Source organism: Littorina saxatilis, linkage group LG3 (genome assembly GCF_037325665.1).
Source record: "Littorina saxatilis isolate snail1 linkage group LG3, US_GU_Lsax_2.0, whole genome shotgun sequence".
NCBI classification, from domain to species: Eukaryota; Metazoa; Mollusca; class Gastropoda; order Littorinimorpha; family Littorinidae; genus Littorina; species Littorina saxatilis.
The window spans coordinates 23,775,180-23,791,830 of record NC_090247.1 but is presented as its reverse complement, the minus strand read 5'-3'; the positions used below and the strand labels follow the sequence as shown (position 1 = coordinate 23,791,830).

At 46.5% G+C, this 16,651-nt stretch overlaps 1 protein-coding gene across 1 annotated transcript in view; it reads right to left on the bottom strand.

The window, feature by feature from the left end:
• Positions 1-16,651, bottom strand: part of LOC138961925 (dynein axonemal heavy chain 1-like) — a 158,284-nt gene that overhangs the window by 33,566 nt on the left and 108,067 nt on the right. The window contains exons 55-60 of the mRNA XM_070333604.1: positions 16,552-16,651; positions 14,655-14,906; positions 10,004-10,174; positions 7,805-8,083; positions 7,086-7,217; positions 367-612 (exon numbers count right to left, since the gene is read on the bottom strand). The exon at positions 16,552-16,651 is cut by the window's right edge and continues 44 nt beyond it. Of these exons, the coding sequence (XP_070189705.1) occupies positions 367-612; positions 7,086-7,217; positions 7,805-8,083; positions 10,004-10,174; positions 14,655-14,906; positions 16,552-16,651 (1,180 nt within the window). The remainder of the gene's footprint in view (positions 1-366; positions 613-7,085; positions 7,218-7,804; positions 8,084-10,003; positions 10,175-14,654; positions 14,907-16,551) is intronic.

Here is a 16,651-nt window from a genome sequence, read left to right as displayed (position 1 = left end):
CTCTTCTTGACCCACTTGAATGTGTCAATAGGCTATGTGCTTTAATGACAATAAATTCTGATTCTGTTGGTCAGCGCCCTAAGCCCTCCACCACATAAAAATACCAGCACCACACCACCACAACCCGCGAAAAGCACAGAGTATTGCACGTTGTCCCGGTGTTGAAACGTACCATGTTCTTAACCCACTTGTTGGCCTGGCCCTGACCTTCACCCCGCTATGTGTCAAGTGACGTACCATGTTCTTGACCCACTTGTTGGTCTGGCCCTGACCTTCACACAGAGTGTGTCACATGACGTACCATGTTCTTGACCCACTTGTTGGCCTGACCCTGACCTTCACACCGCTGTGTGTTACGTGACGTACCATGTTCTTGACCCACTTGTTAGCCTGGCCCTGCGGGTCGATGAATAGCGGCCAGCGGCGGGAGAACATGACGATGACGCCGTTCTCGATGGACAGGTTGTCTTTGGGCAGCCCCGCGATCTGCCAGCTCCGTATGCAGACCGGGTCGCTCATCGTGCTGACCAGGCTCGGGTCATCCGTGCGCGGCACATTGTACGCGTCGATCTCCTCCACCCACAGCGCCGTCATGCGTTGTCGGTACTCGCTCTGTACAACACACACAATACACTGGTCTATCTCACTCTGTACAACACACACACAACACTAGTCTATCTCACTCTGTACAACACACACACAACACTTGTCTATCTCACTCTGCACAACACACACACCACACTTGTCTATCTCACTCTGTACAACACACACACAACACTTGTCTATCTCACTCTGTACAACACACACACAACACTTGTCTATCTCACTCTGTACAACACACACACTTGTCTATCTCACTCTGTACAACACACACACTACACTTGTCTATCTCACTCTGTACAACACACACACAACACACTTGTCTATCTCACCCTGTACAACACACACAACACTTGTCTATCTCACTCTGTACAACACACACACAACACTTGTCTATCTCACTCTGTACAACACACACACAACACACTTGTCTATCTCACCCTGTACAACACACACACAACACTTGTCTATCTCACTCTGTACACCACACACACAACACTAGTCTATCTCACTCTGTACAACACACACACAACACACTTGTCTATCTCACTCTGTACAACACACACGCAACACACTTGTCTATCTCACCCTGTACAACACACACACACAACACTTGTCTATCTCACTCTGTACAACACACACACAACACTTGTCTATCTCACTCTGTACAACACACACACAACACTTGTCTATCTCACTCTGTACAACACACACACAACACACTTGTCTATCTCACCCTGTACAACACACACACAACACTTGTCTATCTCACTCTGTACAACACACACACAACACTTGTCTATCTCACTCTGTACAACACACACACAACACTTGTCTATCTCACTCTGTACAACACACACACAACACTTGTCTATCTCACTCTGTACAACACACACACAACACTTGTCTATCTCACTCTGTACAACACACACACAACACTTGTCTATCTTACCCTGTACAACACACACAACACACTTGTCTATCTCACTCTGTACAACACACACACAACACACTAGTCTATCTCACTCTGTACAACACACACACAGCACTTGTCTATCTCACCCTGTACAACACACACACCACACTAGTCTATCTCAACCTGTACAACACACACACAACACTTGTCTATCTCACTCTGTACAACACACACACAACACTTGTCTATCTCACCCTGTACAACACACACCACACTTGTCTATCTTACTTTGTACAACACACACAACACACTTGTCTATCTCACTCTGTACAACACACACCACACACTAGTCTATCTCACCCTGTACAACACACACATTGCACTTGTCTATCTCACTCTGTACAACACATACACACAACACACTTGTTTATTTCACTCTGTACAACACACACCACATTGGTCCATCTCTTCCATCCACAGCGCCCTCATGCGTTGTCGGTTCTCACTCTGTGTAACACACGACACACGGGTCTATCTCACTCTGTACAACACACAGGTCTATCTTACTCTGTACAACACACAACACACCGGTCTATCTCACTCTGTGTAACACACAACACACTGGTCTATCTTACTCTGTACAACACACAGGTCTATCTCACTCTGTACAACATACAGGTCTATCTCACTCTGTACAACACACAACACACAGGTCTATCTCACTCTGTGTAACACACAACACACTGGTCTATCTTACTCTGTACAACACACACAAGTCAACGACGTCATCTCAGTGGCTTTTAAGAAATTAATTCCACACAAAAACGCTACTATGCACACAAATCAGAGAGATGGCTTCACACCACAAGGTGTCTAGCATGAGAGATGGCTTCATACCACAAGGTGTCCCACTAGAGAGATGGCTTCACACCACAAGGTGTCTAGCATGAGATATGGCTTCATACCACAAGGTGTCCCACTAGAGAGATGGCTTCACACCACAAGGTGTCTAGCATGAAAGATGGCTTCACACCACAAGGTGTCTAGCATGAGAGATGACTTCATACCACAAGGTGTCCCACTAGAGAGATGGCTTCACACTACAAGGTGTCCCACTAGAGAGATGGCTTCACACCACAAGGTGTCCCACTAGAAAGATGGCTTCACACCACAAGGTGTCCCACTAGAGAGATGGCTTCACACAACAAGGTGTCTAGCATGAGAGATGGCTTCACACCACAAGGTGTCTAGCATGAGAGATGGCTTAACACCACAAGGTGTCCCACTAGAGAGATGGTTTCACACCCCAATGTGTCCCACTAGAGAGATGGCTTCACATCACAAGGTGTCCCACTAGAGAGATGGCTTTACACCACAAGGTGTCCCACTAAAGAGATGGCTTCACACCACAAGGTGTCCCACTAGAGAGATGGCTTCACACCATAGGCTGTCCCACTAGAGAGATGGCTTCACACCACAAGGTGTCTAGCATGAGAGATGGCTGAAACGCTCAAGCTGTGTGCACCAAAACAGAAGCCTCAAGCGACAGTACCTACCCCACCTGCCGGAAAGCACTCTGCCGCTCGATGCCACAGGAACATGCCCAACACCTTGGGAAGCCAACCAGAGGGTCCTCGAGATCAACACAACTGTGAAAGGCGTGACATCACGGGACATGAGTGACACCAGTAAGAAGGCGCTTACCCTGGCCATGATTGCAGACCACTACCCTGAAGAAGCGTGGATCCACGCCTACACTGATGGGTCAGCCACTGATGCTGTGAGAGATGGAGGAGCCGGCGTTCTAGTTCGGTACCCAGAGGGAGAGGCACAAACAGCGAGCATCCCCACAGGTTTGCACAGCACCAACTATAGTGCAGAAGTACAGGCCTTGAAGACAGCAGCCACAATAGTTGACGGATCAGACCATGAATGTCCTCGGGTCGTCTTTCTGACAGACGCAATGTCAGCACTCCAAGCTCTGTCTGCCAACAAAGAAACTGAGCTCAACAACGCCCTCCAACAGGTTGCTCAGAACCGAAGGGTCGTGCTTCAGTGGGTGCCAGCTCATTGTGACATAGCAGGAAACGAGGCTGCAGACAAACTTGCCAAGGAAGGTGCCTCAAAGGAACAGTTCACGTCCCAGATGCAGTACAAGGAAAAAAGACAATCATCAAAAACAAGAGGAAAACCAGAGCGGAGAAAGATGACTACCACCTGCTCCAACGTGAAGAACAAGTCGTCCTACTTAGACTCCGCACTGGACATAACAGACTAAACCATCATATGGCCACAAACCTGAAGCTAGTTCCCTCCCTCCTATGTCCGTGTGGCAAGAATCAGACAGCAGAGAACATCCTGCAGGCTTGTCCAAACCACAGTGCTCTAAGGGACACCATCTGGCCAGAGGAGACAGCGCTACCAAAGAAGCTATACGGCCCCAAAGAGGACTGGGAGAGGACAGCACGTTTCGCCCTGCAGTCCGGACTGACGATCTAACAACGAACGACAAGAAGACACCACAAGGTGTCCCACTAGAGAGATGGCTTCACACCACAAGGTGTCCCACTAGAGAGATGGCTTCACACCACAAGGTGTCTAGCATGAGAGATGGCTGCTTACCACAAGGTGTCCCACTAGAGAGATGGCTTCACACCTCAAGGTGTCCCACTAGAGAGATGGCTTCACACCACAAGGTGTCCCACTAGAGAGATGGCTTCACACCACAAGGTGTCTAGCATGAGAGATGGCTTCACGCCACAATGTGTCCCACTAGAGAGATGGCTTCACACCACAAGGTGTCCAACTAGAGGGATGGCTTCACACCACAAGGTGTCTAGCATGAGAGATGGCTTCACACCACAAGGTGTCTAGCATGAGAGATGGCTTCATACTACAAGGTGTCTAGCATGAGAGATGGCTTCATAACACAAGGTGTCCCACTAGAGAGATGGCTTCACACCACAAGGTGTCCCACTAGAAAGATGGCTTCACACTACAAGGTGTCTAGCATGAGAGATGGCTTCATACCACAAGGTGTCCCACTAGAGAGATGGCTTCACACCACAAGGAGTCTAGCATGTGAGATGGCTTCACACCACAAGGTGTCCCACTAGAGAGATGGCTTCACACTACAAGGTGTCCCACTAGAGAGATGGCTTCACACCACAAGGTGTCCCACTAGAGAGATGGCTTCATACTACAAGCTGTCTAGCATGAGAGATGGCTTCATACCACAAGGTGTCTAGCATGAGAGATGGCTTCACACCACAAGGTGTCTAGCATGAGAGATGGCTTCACACCACAAGGTGTATAGCATGAGAGATGGCTTCATACTACAAGGTGTCTAGCATGAGAGATGGCTTCATACCACAAGGTGTCTGGCATGAGAGATGGCTTCACACCACAAGGTGTCTAGCATGAGAGATGGCTTCACACCACAAGGTGTCTAGCATGAGAGATGGCTTCACACCACAAGGTGTCCCACTAGAGAGATGGCTTCACACCACAAGGTGTCTAGCATGAGAGATGGCTTCACACCACAAGGTGTCTAGCATGAGAGATGGCTTCATACTACAAGGTGTCCCACTAGAGAGATGGCTTCACACCACAAGGTGTCCCACTAGAGAGATGGCTTCACACCACAAGGTGTCTAGCATGAGAGATGGCTTCACACCACAAGGTGTCTAGCATGAGAGATGGCTTCATACCACAAGGTGTCCCACTAGAGAGATGGCTTCACACTACAAGGTGTCCCACTAGAGAGATGGCTTCACACCACAAGGTGTCTAGCATGAGAGATGGCTTCATACCACAAGGTGTCCCACTAGAGAGATGGCTTCACACCACAAGGTGTCCCACTAGAAAGATGGCTTCACACCACAAGGTGTCTAGCATGAGAGATGGCTTCATACCACAAGGTGTCCCACTATAGAGATGGCTTCACACCACAAGGTGTCCCACTAGAGAGATGGCTTCACACCACAAGGTGTCTAGCATGAGAGATGGCTTCACACCACAAGGTGTCTAGCATGAGAGATGGCTTCATACCACAAGGTGGCCCACTAGAGAGATGGCTTCACACCACAAGGTGTCCCACTAAAGAGATGACTTTACACCACAAGGTGTCTAGCATGAGAGATGGCTTCATACCACAAGGTGTCCCACTAGAGAGATGGCTTCATACTTTATAAAAGCCTGGCCCTGTCTGAGGAGGAGCACCCAGTCGATTATACTTGGAGGACTGCGCCTTCACGAGGCGTCTTTTTACATTTAGTCAAGTTTTGACTAAATGTTCTAACGTAGAGGGGGGAATCGAGACGAGGGTCGTGGTGTATGTGCGTGTGTGTGTGTGTGTGTGTGTGTGTGTCTGTCTGTGTGTGTGTGTAGAGCGATTCAGACTAAACTACTGGACCGATCTTTATGAAATTTGACATGAGAGTTCCTGGGTATGAAATCCCCATACTTTTTTTTCATTTTTTTGATAAATGTCTTTGATGACGTCATATCCGGCTTTTCGTGAAAGTTGAGGCGGCACTGTCACGCCCTCATTTTTCAATCAAATTGGTTGAAACTTTGGTCAAGTAATCTTCGACGAAGCCCGGACTTCGGTATTGCATTTCAGCTTGGTGGCTTAAAAATTAATTAATGACTTTGGTCATTAAAAATCTGAAAATTGTAAAAAAAAAAAAAAATTTATAAAACGATCCAAATTTACGTTCATCTTATTCTCCATCATTTTCTGATTCCAAAAACATATAAATATGTTATATTTGGATTAAAAACAAGCTCTGAAAATTAAATTTATAAAAATTATTATCAAAATTAAATTGTCGAAATCAATTTAAAAACACTTTCATCTTATTCCTTGTCGGTTCCTGATTCCAAAAACATATAGATATGATATGTTTGGATTAAAAACACGCGCAGAAAGTTAAAACAAAGAGAGGTACAGAAAAGCGTGCTATCCTTCTTAGCGCAACTACTACCCCGCTCTTCTTGTCAATTTCACTGCCTTTGCCATGAGCGGTGGACTGACGATGCTACGAGTATACGGTCTTGCTGAAAAATGGCATTGCGTTCAGTTTCATTCTGTGAGTTCGACAGCTACTTGACTAAATGTTGTATTTTCGCCTTACGCGACTTGTTTTCACTTAGAAGAGTTGGCAGGGATGATGCGAGTTACCTGTCTGCACTGTGCCCAGGACAGTTACCTTAAAGGGAGCTCTTTAGTCCTTTGTAGGTGACTAAGATGGGGTGTGTGCGGTCAGATGTGTGATACAAGACAGAGCCCAACACAGTGCCCGGTGCAGGCAAAACTCATGGCGAAGGGCCCGAGGGGACTAAAGGGACGGGGGGGGGGGGGGGGGGGTGTGTTGGTGTGTACGATCAGATGTGTGTCACAAGACAAGGCACAGTGCCCGGTGCAGGCAAGACCCACGGTGAATGGTCGAGGTGACTAAGCGAGGTGGACGGGGGGCGGGGGGGGGGGGGGGGGGGGGGGGGGGTGAAGGGGGGGGGGGGGGTGGACGATCAGATGTGTGTAACAATACAGGGTAGCAAGACTCACGGTGAAGGGCCCGAGGTAGGCGACGGAAGCCGCCGACACGAGGACGTCGCCTATGATCAGTATCACTAGGCGCTCCAGCCGGTCCACTGACTCGATCCACCGCCCCTTCTCGTCCGCTAGCCCGTTGATCAGCTGAACACACACACACACACACACACACACACACACATACACACACACACATACACACACACATACATACACACACACACAAACACACAAACACACACGCACACACACATACACACACACACACACACGCGCGCGCACACACACACACACGCAGGCACAGGCGCGCACATACACACACACGTACACACGCACGCACACACACACAAACACACACACACACACGCACGCACACACACACACACACCACAACAGAGAAGTCAGTTAACATGTGACACTACCCTTACCATACTATCTGTAACATCAGTGTAACATCTTCACAACCACAAACAGCGGTCAGTCATCTAGTACCACCACTGTCAAGTGTGTAACAGCTTCACTACACTGAGCAGTCATTCCCACTCTACTATATTACCACTGTCAACATTGTAACAGCATCACAACCACATTCAGCTGTCAGTCAAAACGTAACACTACTATTACCACACCATCAGCAGTGAATCAGCCAAACCATCACCACACAGTGTGGCAAGTCAACATGATGAGCCTGGCCTAACACAACACACAAAGACGTAGTACCACAGCCTTACCTTGTCAGCCCTGATGAGCCTGGCCTCGCACTGCTTACACTTGTGCTCGAGGTCCTTCTTCTTCTTGACACAGGCGGCGTATCGCTTCTGCATCTTGTTGAGCCCGTCCTCCACCTCCTTCAGCGTCTTTTGGGCATCCCACAGAATCTTCTGCGTCTCGTCCAGCTCGTCCTGAGCGTTCTTCAGCGCCGCACGTTTTGGCGCCACAGCCTTGGCCACGAAATAGTACGTGTGCATGGCGCGTGCCCACTGGCAGATAGACGTGCATGCCTTGGATACCTGATAGAGTAGGGGACAATGTCAACATGGCGCGCACCCACTGGCAGATAGACGTGCATGCCTTGGATACCTGATAGAGTAGGGGACAATGTCAACATGGCGCGCACCCACTGGCAGATAGACGTGCATGCCTTGGATACCTGATAGAGTAGGGGACAATGTCAACATGGCGCGCACCCACTGGAAGATAGACGTGCATGCCTTGGATACCTGATAGAGTAGGGGACAATGTCAACATGGCGCGCACCCACTGGCAGATAGACGTGCATGCCTTGGATACCTGATAGAGTAGGGGACAATGTCAACATGGCGCGCACCCACTGGCAGATAGACGTGCATGCCTTGGATACCTGATAGAGTAGGGGACAATGTCAACATGGCGCGCACCCACTGGCAGATAGACGTGCATGCCTTGGATACCTGATAGAGTAGGGGACAATGTCAACATGGCGCGCACCCACTGGCAGATAGACGTGCATGCCTTGGATACCTGATAGAGTAGGGGACAATGTCAACATGGCGCGCACCCACTGGCAGATAGACGTGCATGCCTTGGATACCAGATAGAGTAGGGGACAATGTCAACATGGCGCGCACCCACTGGCAGATAGACGTGCATGCCTTGGATACCTGATAGAGTAGGGGACAATGTCAACATGGCGCGCACCCACTGGCAGATAGACGTGCATGCCTTGGATACCTGATAGAGTAGGGGACAATGTCAACATGGCGCGCAACCACTGGCAAATAGACGTGCACACCTTCGACATCTGGTGGCCAGAAAACAAGGTGAGGCTTATTTCAGGTGATGTACCGATATTCCAACGATGAAAGCAGAAACAGTAGCAGTCGCAGCTAGTAGTTCTCTCATTCATTGACCTATGCACAAGGACGTTTTCTAGCAAACTTTGGGACGTGCTTTGGACAACACAGTCAGCTGACATGTCGGTAGGAGCATGCATGTATTGTCAACGAGGTCTTTCTTTCTTTATTTGGTGTTTAACGTCGTTTTCAACCACGAAGGTTATATCGCGACGGGGAAAGGGGGGGGGGGGGGATGGGATAGAGCCACTTGTTGATTGTTTCTTGTTCACAAAAGCACTAATAAAAAATTTGCTCCAGGGGCTTGCAACGTAGTACAATATAATTATTACCTTACTGGGAGAATGAAAGTTTCCAGTACAAAGGACTTAACATTTCTTACATACTGCTTGACTAAAATCTTTACAAACATTGACTATATTCTATACAAGAAACACTTAACAAGGGTAAAAGGAGAGGCAGAATCCGTTAGTCGCCTCTTACAGCAAAGTCACATGCTGGGGAGCATCGGGTAAATTCTTCCCCCTAACCCGCGGGGGGGTGTCAACGAGGTAAGGTCTAACTTGCTAACTACAGCTCTACATGCATGTCGCCAAAACCCTTGCACAAGATGTTTGAGACACTGAGCACAATCACATGATGGCAGTACATTGCGTGTTTAATTGTTTGTTTGTTTGCTTAACGCCCAGTCCACCACGAAGGGTGATATCAGGGCGGTGCTGCTTTGACATTTAACGTGCGCCACACACAAGACAGAAGTCGCGGCACAGGCTTCATGTCTCACCCAGTCACATTATTCTGACACCGGACCAAGCAGTCCTAGCACTAACCCCATAATGCCAGACGCCAGGCGGAGCAGCCACTAGATTGCCAATTTTAAAGTCTTAGGTATGATCCGGCCGGGGTTCGAACCCACGACCTCCCGCTCACTGGGCGGACGCCTTACCACTAGGCCACCGTGTTGCGGTAGACATTGCGTGAAGGCGGCTCTTGCAAGCAAGAACACAAATGTAAAGTGTGTTGTTCGTCCAAAGCTTTATTCTTAGATCACAGTGAGATTGTGAAAAAGCCACCCTAAAAGTGTCCAAGCATACGGACCTTGGCAATAGCAGCCGGCGTGAAGTTCTCGTTGTCGATGTAGGGCTGGATCCTCTTGATGACGTCCTCAGGGATGTTCTCTTTGTCGTAGTTGAAGAGCGAGTCGAGGAACTTGCCTGGGTCTTGCAGCAAGGCCTTGCCCACGTCCCAGTAGTCGTCGTACTTCACGCCCTGTGGATCACATCAACTGTGTGTAGCTCTTGGACACCCCTGGCACGTGGTACCTTCTAAGGTGAATAGCGTCATTAAACATTAACAAGACAGCCTTGACTGACAGGCATAATCTGATAGGAGCGATCCAACTCCCATTGCGGCTGTTCTGTCTAATTCGCGGGGTCGCTTTGAAATTTCTTTTGGTCGAAATAGACAGTCATAAAACCGTTATCTATATATATATATACGACTTGTGTCTGTGTGTGTGTGTGTGTGTGTGTGTGTGTGTGTGTGTGTGTGTGTGTGTGTCCGCGATGCACGCCCAAGGTTCTCGATGGATCTGTTTCAAATTTGGTGGCCATATTCAGCTACACCCCGGACACAACCTGCTTGATGAGATATTTCAACACGTGCTCTCAGCTGAACCGATTTTGGTTTTTCTCTGGATCCATTCCCAGTAACTCTTCCTTATCTTCTCCAGTGTTTTCAGCGTTTATCTCCCTTCCTTCGTTTGGCGTCAATCCATATTCCCGTTTCTATTTTTAGAAGGTCACTGTCGACAACGCTCAATCCATATAGAGAATACTACATGGCTTGCTGTGTCGTACCAGATTTACACGAGTTGTTTTTTTAAATATTGAACTGCGAGCGAAAGCGAGCTGTTCACTATTTGAACAAGAAGGGCAAAGCCCATACGACTCACATGCTTGACCTTGACCTTTACATGACCTTGACCTTCAGGGTCAAGGTCAAATAACTAAACCTAGCAATGACATCATACACTAAGAACTGCTTTACACATTTTTCCTACCAAAATACATGTGACCTTGACCCAAGGTCAAGGTCATCCAAGGTCATGCAACACAAAGCTGTTAATTCAAGACATAGGAAGTACAATGGTGCTTATTGGCTCTTTCTACCATGAGATATGGTCACTTTTAGTGGTTCACTACCTTATTTTGGTCACATTTCATAAGGGTCAAAGTGACCTTGACCTTGATCATATGTGACCAAATGTGTCTCATGATGAAAGCATAACATGTGCCCCACATAATTTTTAAGTTTTAAACAGTTATCTTCCATAGTTCAGGGTCAAGGTCACTTCAAAATATGTATACAATCCAACTTTGAAGAGCTCCTGTGACCCTGACCTTGAAGCAAGGTAAACCAAACTGGTATCAAAAGATGGGGCTTACTTTGCCCTATATATCATATATAGGTGAGGTATTCAATCTCAAAAACTTCAGAGAAAATGTGAACAAGAAGGGCAAAGCCCATACGACTCACATGCTTGACCTTCTGCTTTACACATTTTTCCTACCAAAATACATGTGACCTTGACCCAAGGTCAAGGTCATGCAACACAAAGCTGTTAATTCAAGACATAGGAAGTACAATGGTGCTTATTGGCTCTTTCTACCATGAGATATGGTCACTTTTAGTGGTTCACTACCTTATTTTGGTCACATTTCATAAGGGTCAAAGTGACCTTGACCTTGATCATATGGGACCAAATGTGTCTCATGATGAAAGCATAACATGTGCCCCACATAATTTTTAAGTTTGAAACAGTTATCTTCCATAGTTCAGGGTCAAGGTCACTTCAAAATATGTATACAATCCAACTTTGAAGAGCTCCTGTGACCTTGACCTTGAAGCAAGGTAAACCAAACTGGTATCAAAAGATGGGGCTTACTTTGCCCTATATATCATATATAGGTGAGGTATTCAATCTCAAAAACTTCAGAGAAAATGGGAAAAATGTGAAAAATAGCTGTTTTTTAGACAACATTTATGGCCCCTGCGACCTTGACCTTGAAGCAAGGTCAAGATGCTATGTATGTTTTTTGGGGCCTTGTCATCATACACCATCTTGCCAAATTTGGTACTGATAGACTGAATAGTGTCCAAGAAATATCCAACGTTAAAGTTTTCCGGACGGCCGGCCGGCCGGCCGGCCGGACGGACGGACGGACGGACGGACGACTCGGGTGAGTACATAGACTCACTTTTGCTTCGCATGTGAGTCAAAAATGGGAAAAATAGCTGTTTTTTAGACAACATTTATGGCCCCTGCGACCTTGACCTTGAAGCAAGGTCAAGATGCTATGTATGTTTTTTGGGGCCTTGTCATCATAGACCATCTTGCCAAATTTGGTACTGATAGACTGAATAGTGTCCAAGAAATATCCAACGTTAAAGTTTTCTGGACGGCCGGACGTCCGGACGGACGGACGGACGGACGGACGGACGACTCGGGTGAGTACATAGACTCACTTTTGCTTCGCATGTGAGTCAAAAAGCAACGAGTGTAAATCTGGTACGACACAGCAAGCCATGTAGTATTCTGTTTATCCTACATACTGTAGGGGAAGGGCTCCTAATATGGACCGGCTCCTAATATGGACCACCACCAACTAACGGCGCTAGAGCGCTCAAAAAAGTTTTATTCGCTGTATTCACCCTCTTTGGATAAATTGCACATGTCAAAACAGTTGCAGAAACACAAATCTCAAACCCGTTAGGCTTTTTCTCTTTTTTCACTTTTGGCAGCGTTCACTCTAAATTTGCCGCCTAAAACGGACTCGTTTCTGTCTACAGCCAAAGCTTTTATCAAACAGAAATGGCTATATATGACAGCTAAAACCGTATTTGTTACATTTTAGCAGTGTTGACCCCGAGTTTCTACTGCAAACAAAAAATAATAACAAAATCTCAAAGTATGTGCGAGTCCCCTAATATGGACCACCTTCAACAAATCGAAGAAAATAAAAGCTAAAGGCTATTTTCATTAATTCATTAAGAAGCTTGCTGGTAATAACCTATAACTAGCCCTCGAGATTAAAAAAAAATGCAACAAAAAGTCTTCTTTTCGTGGAAGTTGATAATTTCACTTATTTTCACTCTGCTTTTGATAAGCTTCTTTAGTTTCCTGGTGTGCTTCAAATAATGCTCTCATCAACCCGAAACAGATAAATCTAGAGCATATTTTAAATAGGCTGACTTGTACACTTATTTGTATCATGTTATTTTGAAATATAGGGGGCTTTTTACAGTGATTCGTGAAGGCCGCTTCACTGGTCCATATTAGGCGCCCAGGCTCCAAATATGGACCCTTTGTGATTTTTTTCTGTATTTAATTTTTGCTGAATGTGTATCAAAGCTATTTTACTTTAATTAGGCCTAACGGTTCACCCAAGAAAGAAGGACTACCAAACACAAAATGAAACTTCTTTGCACGAAAACAAGCTAGTTATCAGCAATAAACAAAAAGTGGTCCATATTAGGGGCCCTTCCCCTACTTACGTGTATTTTACTGAAAATGTCTTGCAGTCGAGGCAACTAATTGAAGACGCTTGTTTTGGAACCTCGATCTATTCTAAAGCCTCGTGCAATCTAATACGTCAAAGCAAAGAAACGTCACTCGGAAAGTGTGGCGTGACGTGTTAGTTCTAAAGATTCATCGAGGGTAATTAGCGAGCGCAATTTGTGTTTCTATAATGACGTTTGTCTCGGTGACTTTGGCATCATGAGCAGTGGAAAAACAGGTCCCTGCCAGACTTGCTTGACATGACCTCATTTACATGATATACACACGTGTGATTTGAACGATTATTATCTCACGGGTGTCTCTCTCACGTATGTAGGATAAATTCCCGTTATACTATTTTTACTCTTCTCCAGTGTTTTGCGCGTTTATCTCCCTTCCTTCGTGCGGTGCGCCGGCGTACACCCGGCTAAGCCGGGTCCCCGGCGCAGCCGGGTATTCGGCTCGACTTCTTCCCGGCGAAGCCGTACCCGGCAAAGCGGGTATTGATCTAGTTTCTAATATACTGACAGTTAGCAAATGATAACAGTCATGTCTCAAAATTGATATTTGCATTCGCATCCGGCTCATGATGGTAATTCATGTTCTCGACATGTCTGTTACCATTTGCTACAAGTCAGCATATTAGAAACAACTAATAATAACGAGATGTGTGTGTGTGGGTGTGTGTGTGTGTGTGTGTATGTGTGTGTGTGTGTGTGTGTGTGTGTGTGTGTGTGTGTGTGTGTGTGTTTGAAACAGTGAGTTAGTGGAGTGACACCAACGTAAAGTTTGTGCAACGAGATCTGTGTGTGTGTGTGTGTGTGTGTGTGTGTGTGTGTGTGTGTGTGTGTGTGTGTGTGTGTGTATGTGTGTGTGTGTGTGTGTGTGCGTACGTGCGTGCGTGTGTATGTGTGTATGTGTGTGCGCATGCATGCGTCAGTGTGTGTGTGTGTGTGTGGTATGTGTGTGTGTGTGAGTGTGCATGCGTGTGCGTGTTTTGTGCGTGTGTGAGTGCGTGCGCCCGTGTGTGTGTGTGCATGTGTGTATGTGCGTGTGTGTGTGTGTGCGTTTGCGTGCGCGTGTCCGTGTGTGTGTGTGTGTGTGTGTGTGTGTGTGTGTGTGTGTGTGTGTGTGCGTGCGTGTGTGTGTGTGTGAGTTGTACAGTGTGTTAGTGGCGGTCCTGCTGACCTTTTCATTATTGAGCCTCTTGGGCTTGATGTTCTTCATGATGCAGACCGCCTCCATCACCAGGCTGACGCCAGCAGGGGGCCGCTGCAGGGCCCGCACCTCCGTGATGTCCGCCTTGTTGAGCGACTTGAGGCTGGCCAGGGCGGCCTCCAGGGCTGGCAGCGCGGCGTTCAGGTCTTTCTGCGCGTCGTCCGCTATGGCCTGGGCCTCGGTCGTCTTGACGGCCGCTACCGCCTTCTTCTCCTCCACGACCTGCACGGGCAACACACAGCACATGATGTCAGGGGGAGGCATTGAGACCTTCAGAGACGATTACAGCAATTACTGTGATAGAGAAGTGCATGAACCACTGCGAAAGGGAGGTATAACATATTAAGTTTTGCGTAACCATTTTGTTCAGCTTGAGGACCTGGATCGATAGACAATATTGGTCACGTTGATGCCCGAGGCAATCTGGCCTTTACTGGTCTTCACTGGTCTATGTTGGTCTATGTGTACAATCTTGGTTTCCTCGGTCACCTTTGGTGTCTCAGGCCATCTGGTCTCTGTTGGTCTATAATGGTGTATGTTGGTCTACAATTTTATTCATTTATTTATTTTATTTTATTTCATGCAATTTATATCGCGCACATATCTCAACCACGGATTCAAGGGGCAGGGATTTATTTATACAATGGTCTACGTGTACTTACGATCTTGGTTTCCTCAGCCGCCGAGGTGTCGCTGGCGATCTGGTCTATACGGGTCTAGTATGGTCTACGTTGGGCTACCATGGACTATAATGGTCTATGCTGGTATAAAATGGTCTATGTGCACTTACAATCTGGGTTTCCTGGGCCACCTTGGTGTCTCAGGCCATGGTCTATGTTGGTCTATGCTGGTTTATACGGGTCTATGGGGTTTGTTTGTTTCGTTTTTTTTAATTTGCCAAGCACATCATTGTGGGGCTTTTAATCCAAAAAAAATCAAGCATCTGTCTACAACGTATCATCATTCATCCTTCAACATTTACTCAATACTGAAATATCTCCACGCTAATTCATATCCTAACATCACATTTATATCAATAGGCCTACCATATCTATACTTACTGATACACATTTTTGAAAAGAGCAAAATATGATTAATAATTTTGTTTATGGAGGTTTGCACTTCTGGAGAATAACCAAACAATACATCTTTTTCTGTTAATATAATATTTTCTCCCGTATTAACAAATATACATCTCCTAACATTTTCCCAAAACAATTTCATTTTGCTACATTTCCAAAAGAAGTGTTCAATATAATCCATTTCATTACAAAGACTACATAAACTATTTTCTTTTAACTTCATTTTATGCAATAAAATATTTGTGGGATAAATATTATGTAAAATTTTCCATTGGAGTAACTTTAATCTTTCTTCGCTTGTACATGCACTTGCCAGGACCCAATACTTTTCGTTATATTTGTGGGACCAACATTTTACAGAGCAGGGTTCACTGGCTTTGGATTGCGTTAATATCGCACGAAATTTCTTCGGGGAAGAGTTATTTAGCATGCCCTGAAAACAAGTCGCAGGAGGCTCGTTGGGTCTATGTTGGTCTATACAGGTCTATACGGCTCTATGTTAGTCAATACTGGTCTTTACGGGTCTATACGGATCTATGTTGTTCTATACGGGTCTATACGGATCAATAATGGTCTATGTTGGTCTATATTGGCCTGTGCTGGTCTATAATGGTCTGTTGCTCTTTACGGATCTATGTTGGTCTATACGGGTCTATAATGGTCTACACTGGTCTTTAATGGTCTATGTGTACTTAACAATCTTGGTTTCCTCGGCCACCTTGGTGTCCCTTGGGATCTCGTCTATGTTGGTCTATGCTGGTCTATAATGGTCTATGAGTACCTACCATCTTGGTTTCCTCGGCCACCTTGGTGTCCTTGGCGATCTCCTCCATGGTGACGGTGGCCTCCTCCACAGCCGCCTCCAGCTCGGGGCCCATCGACTCC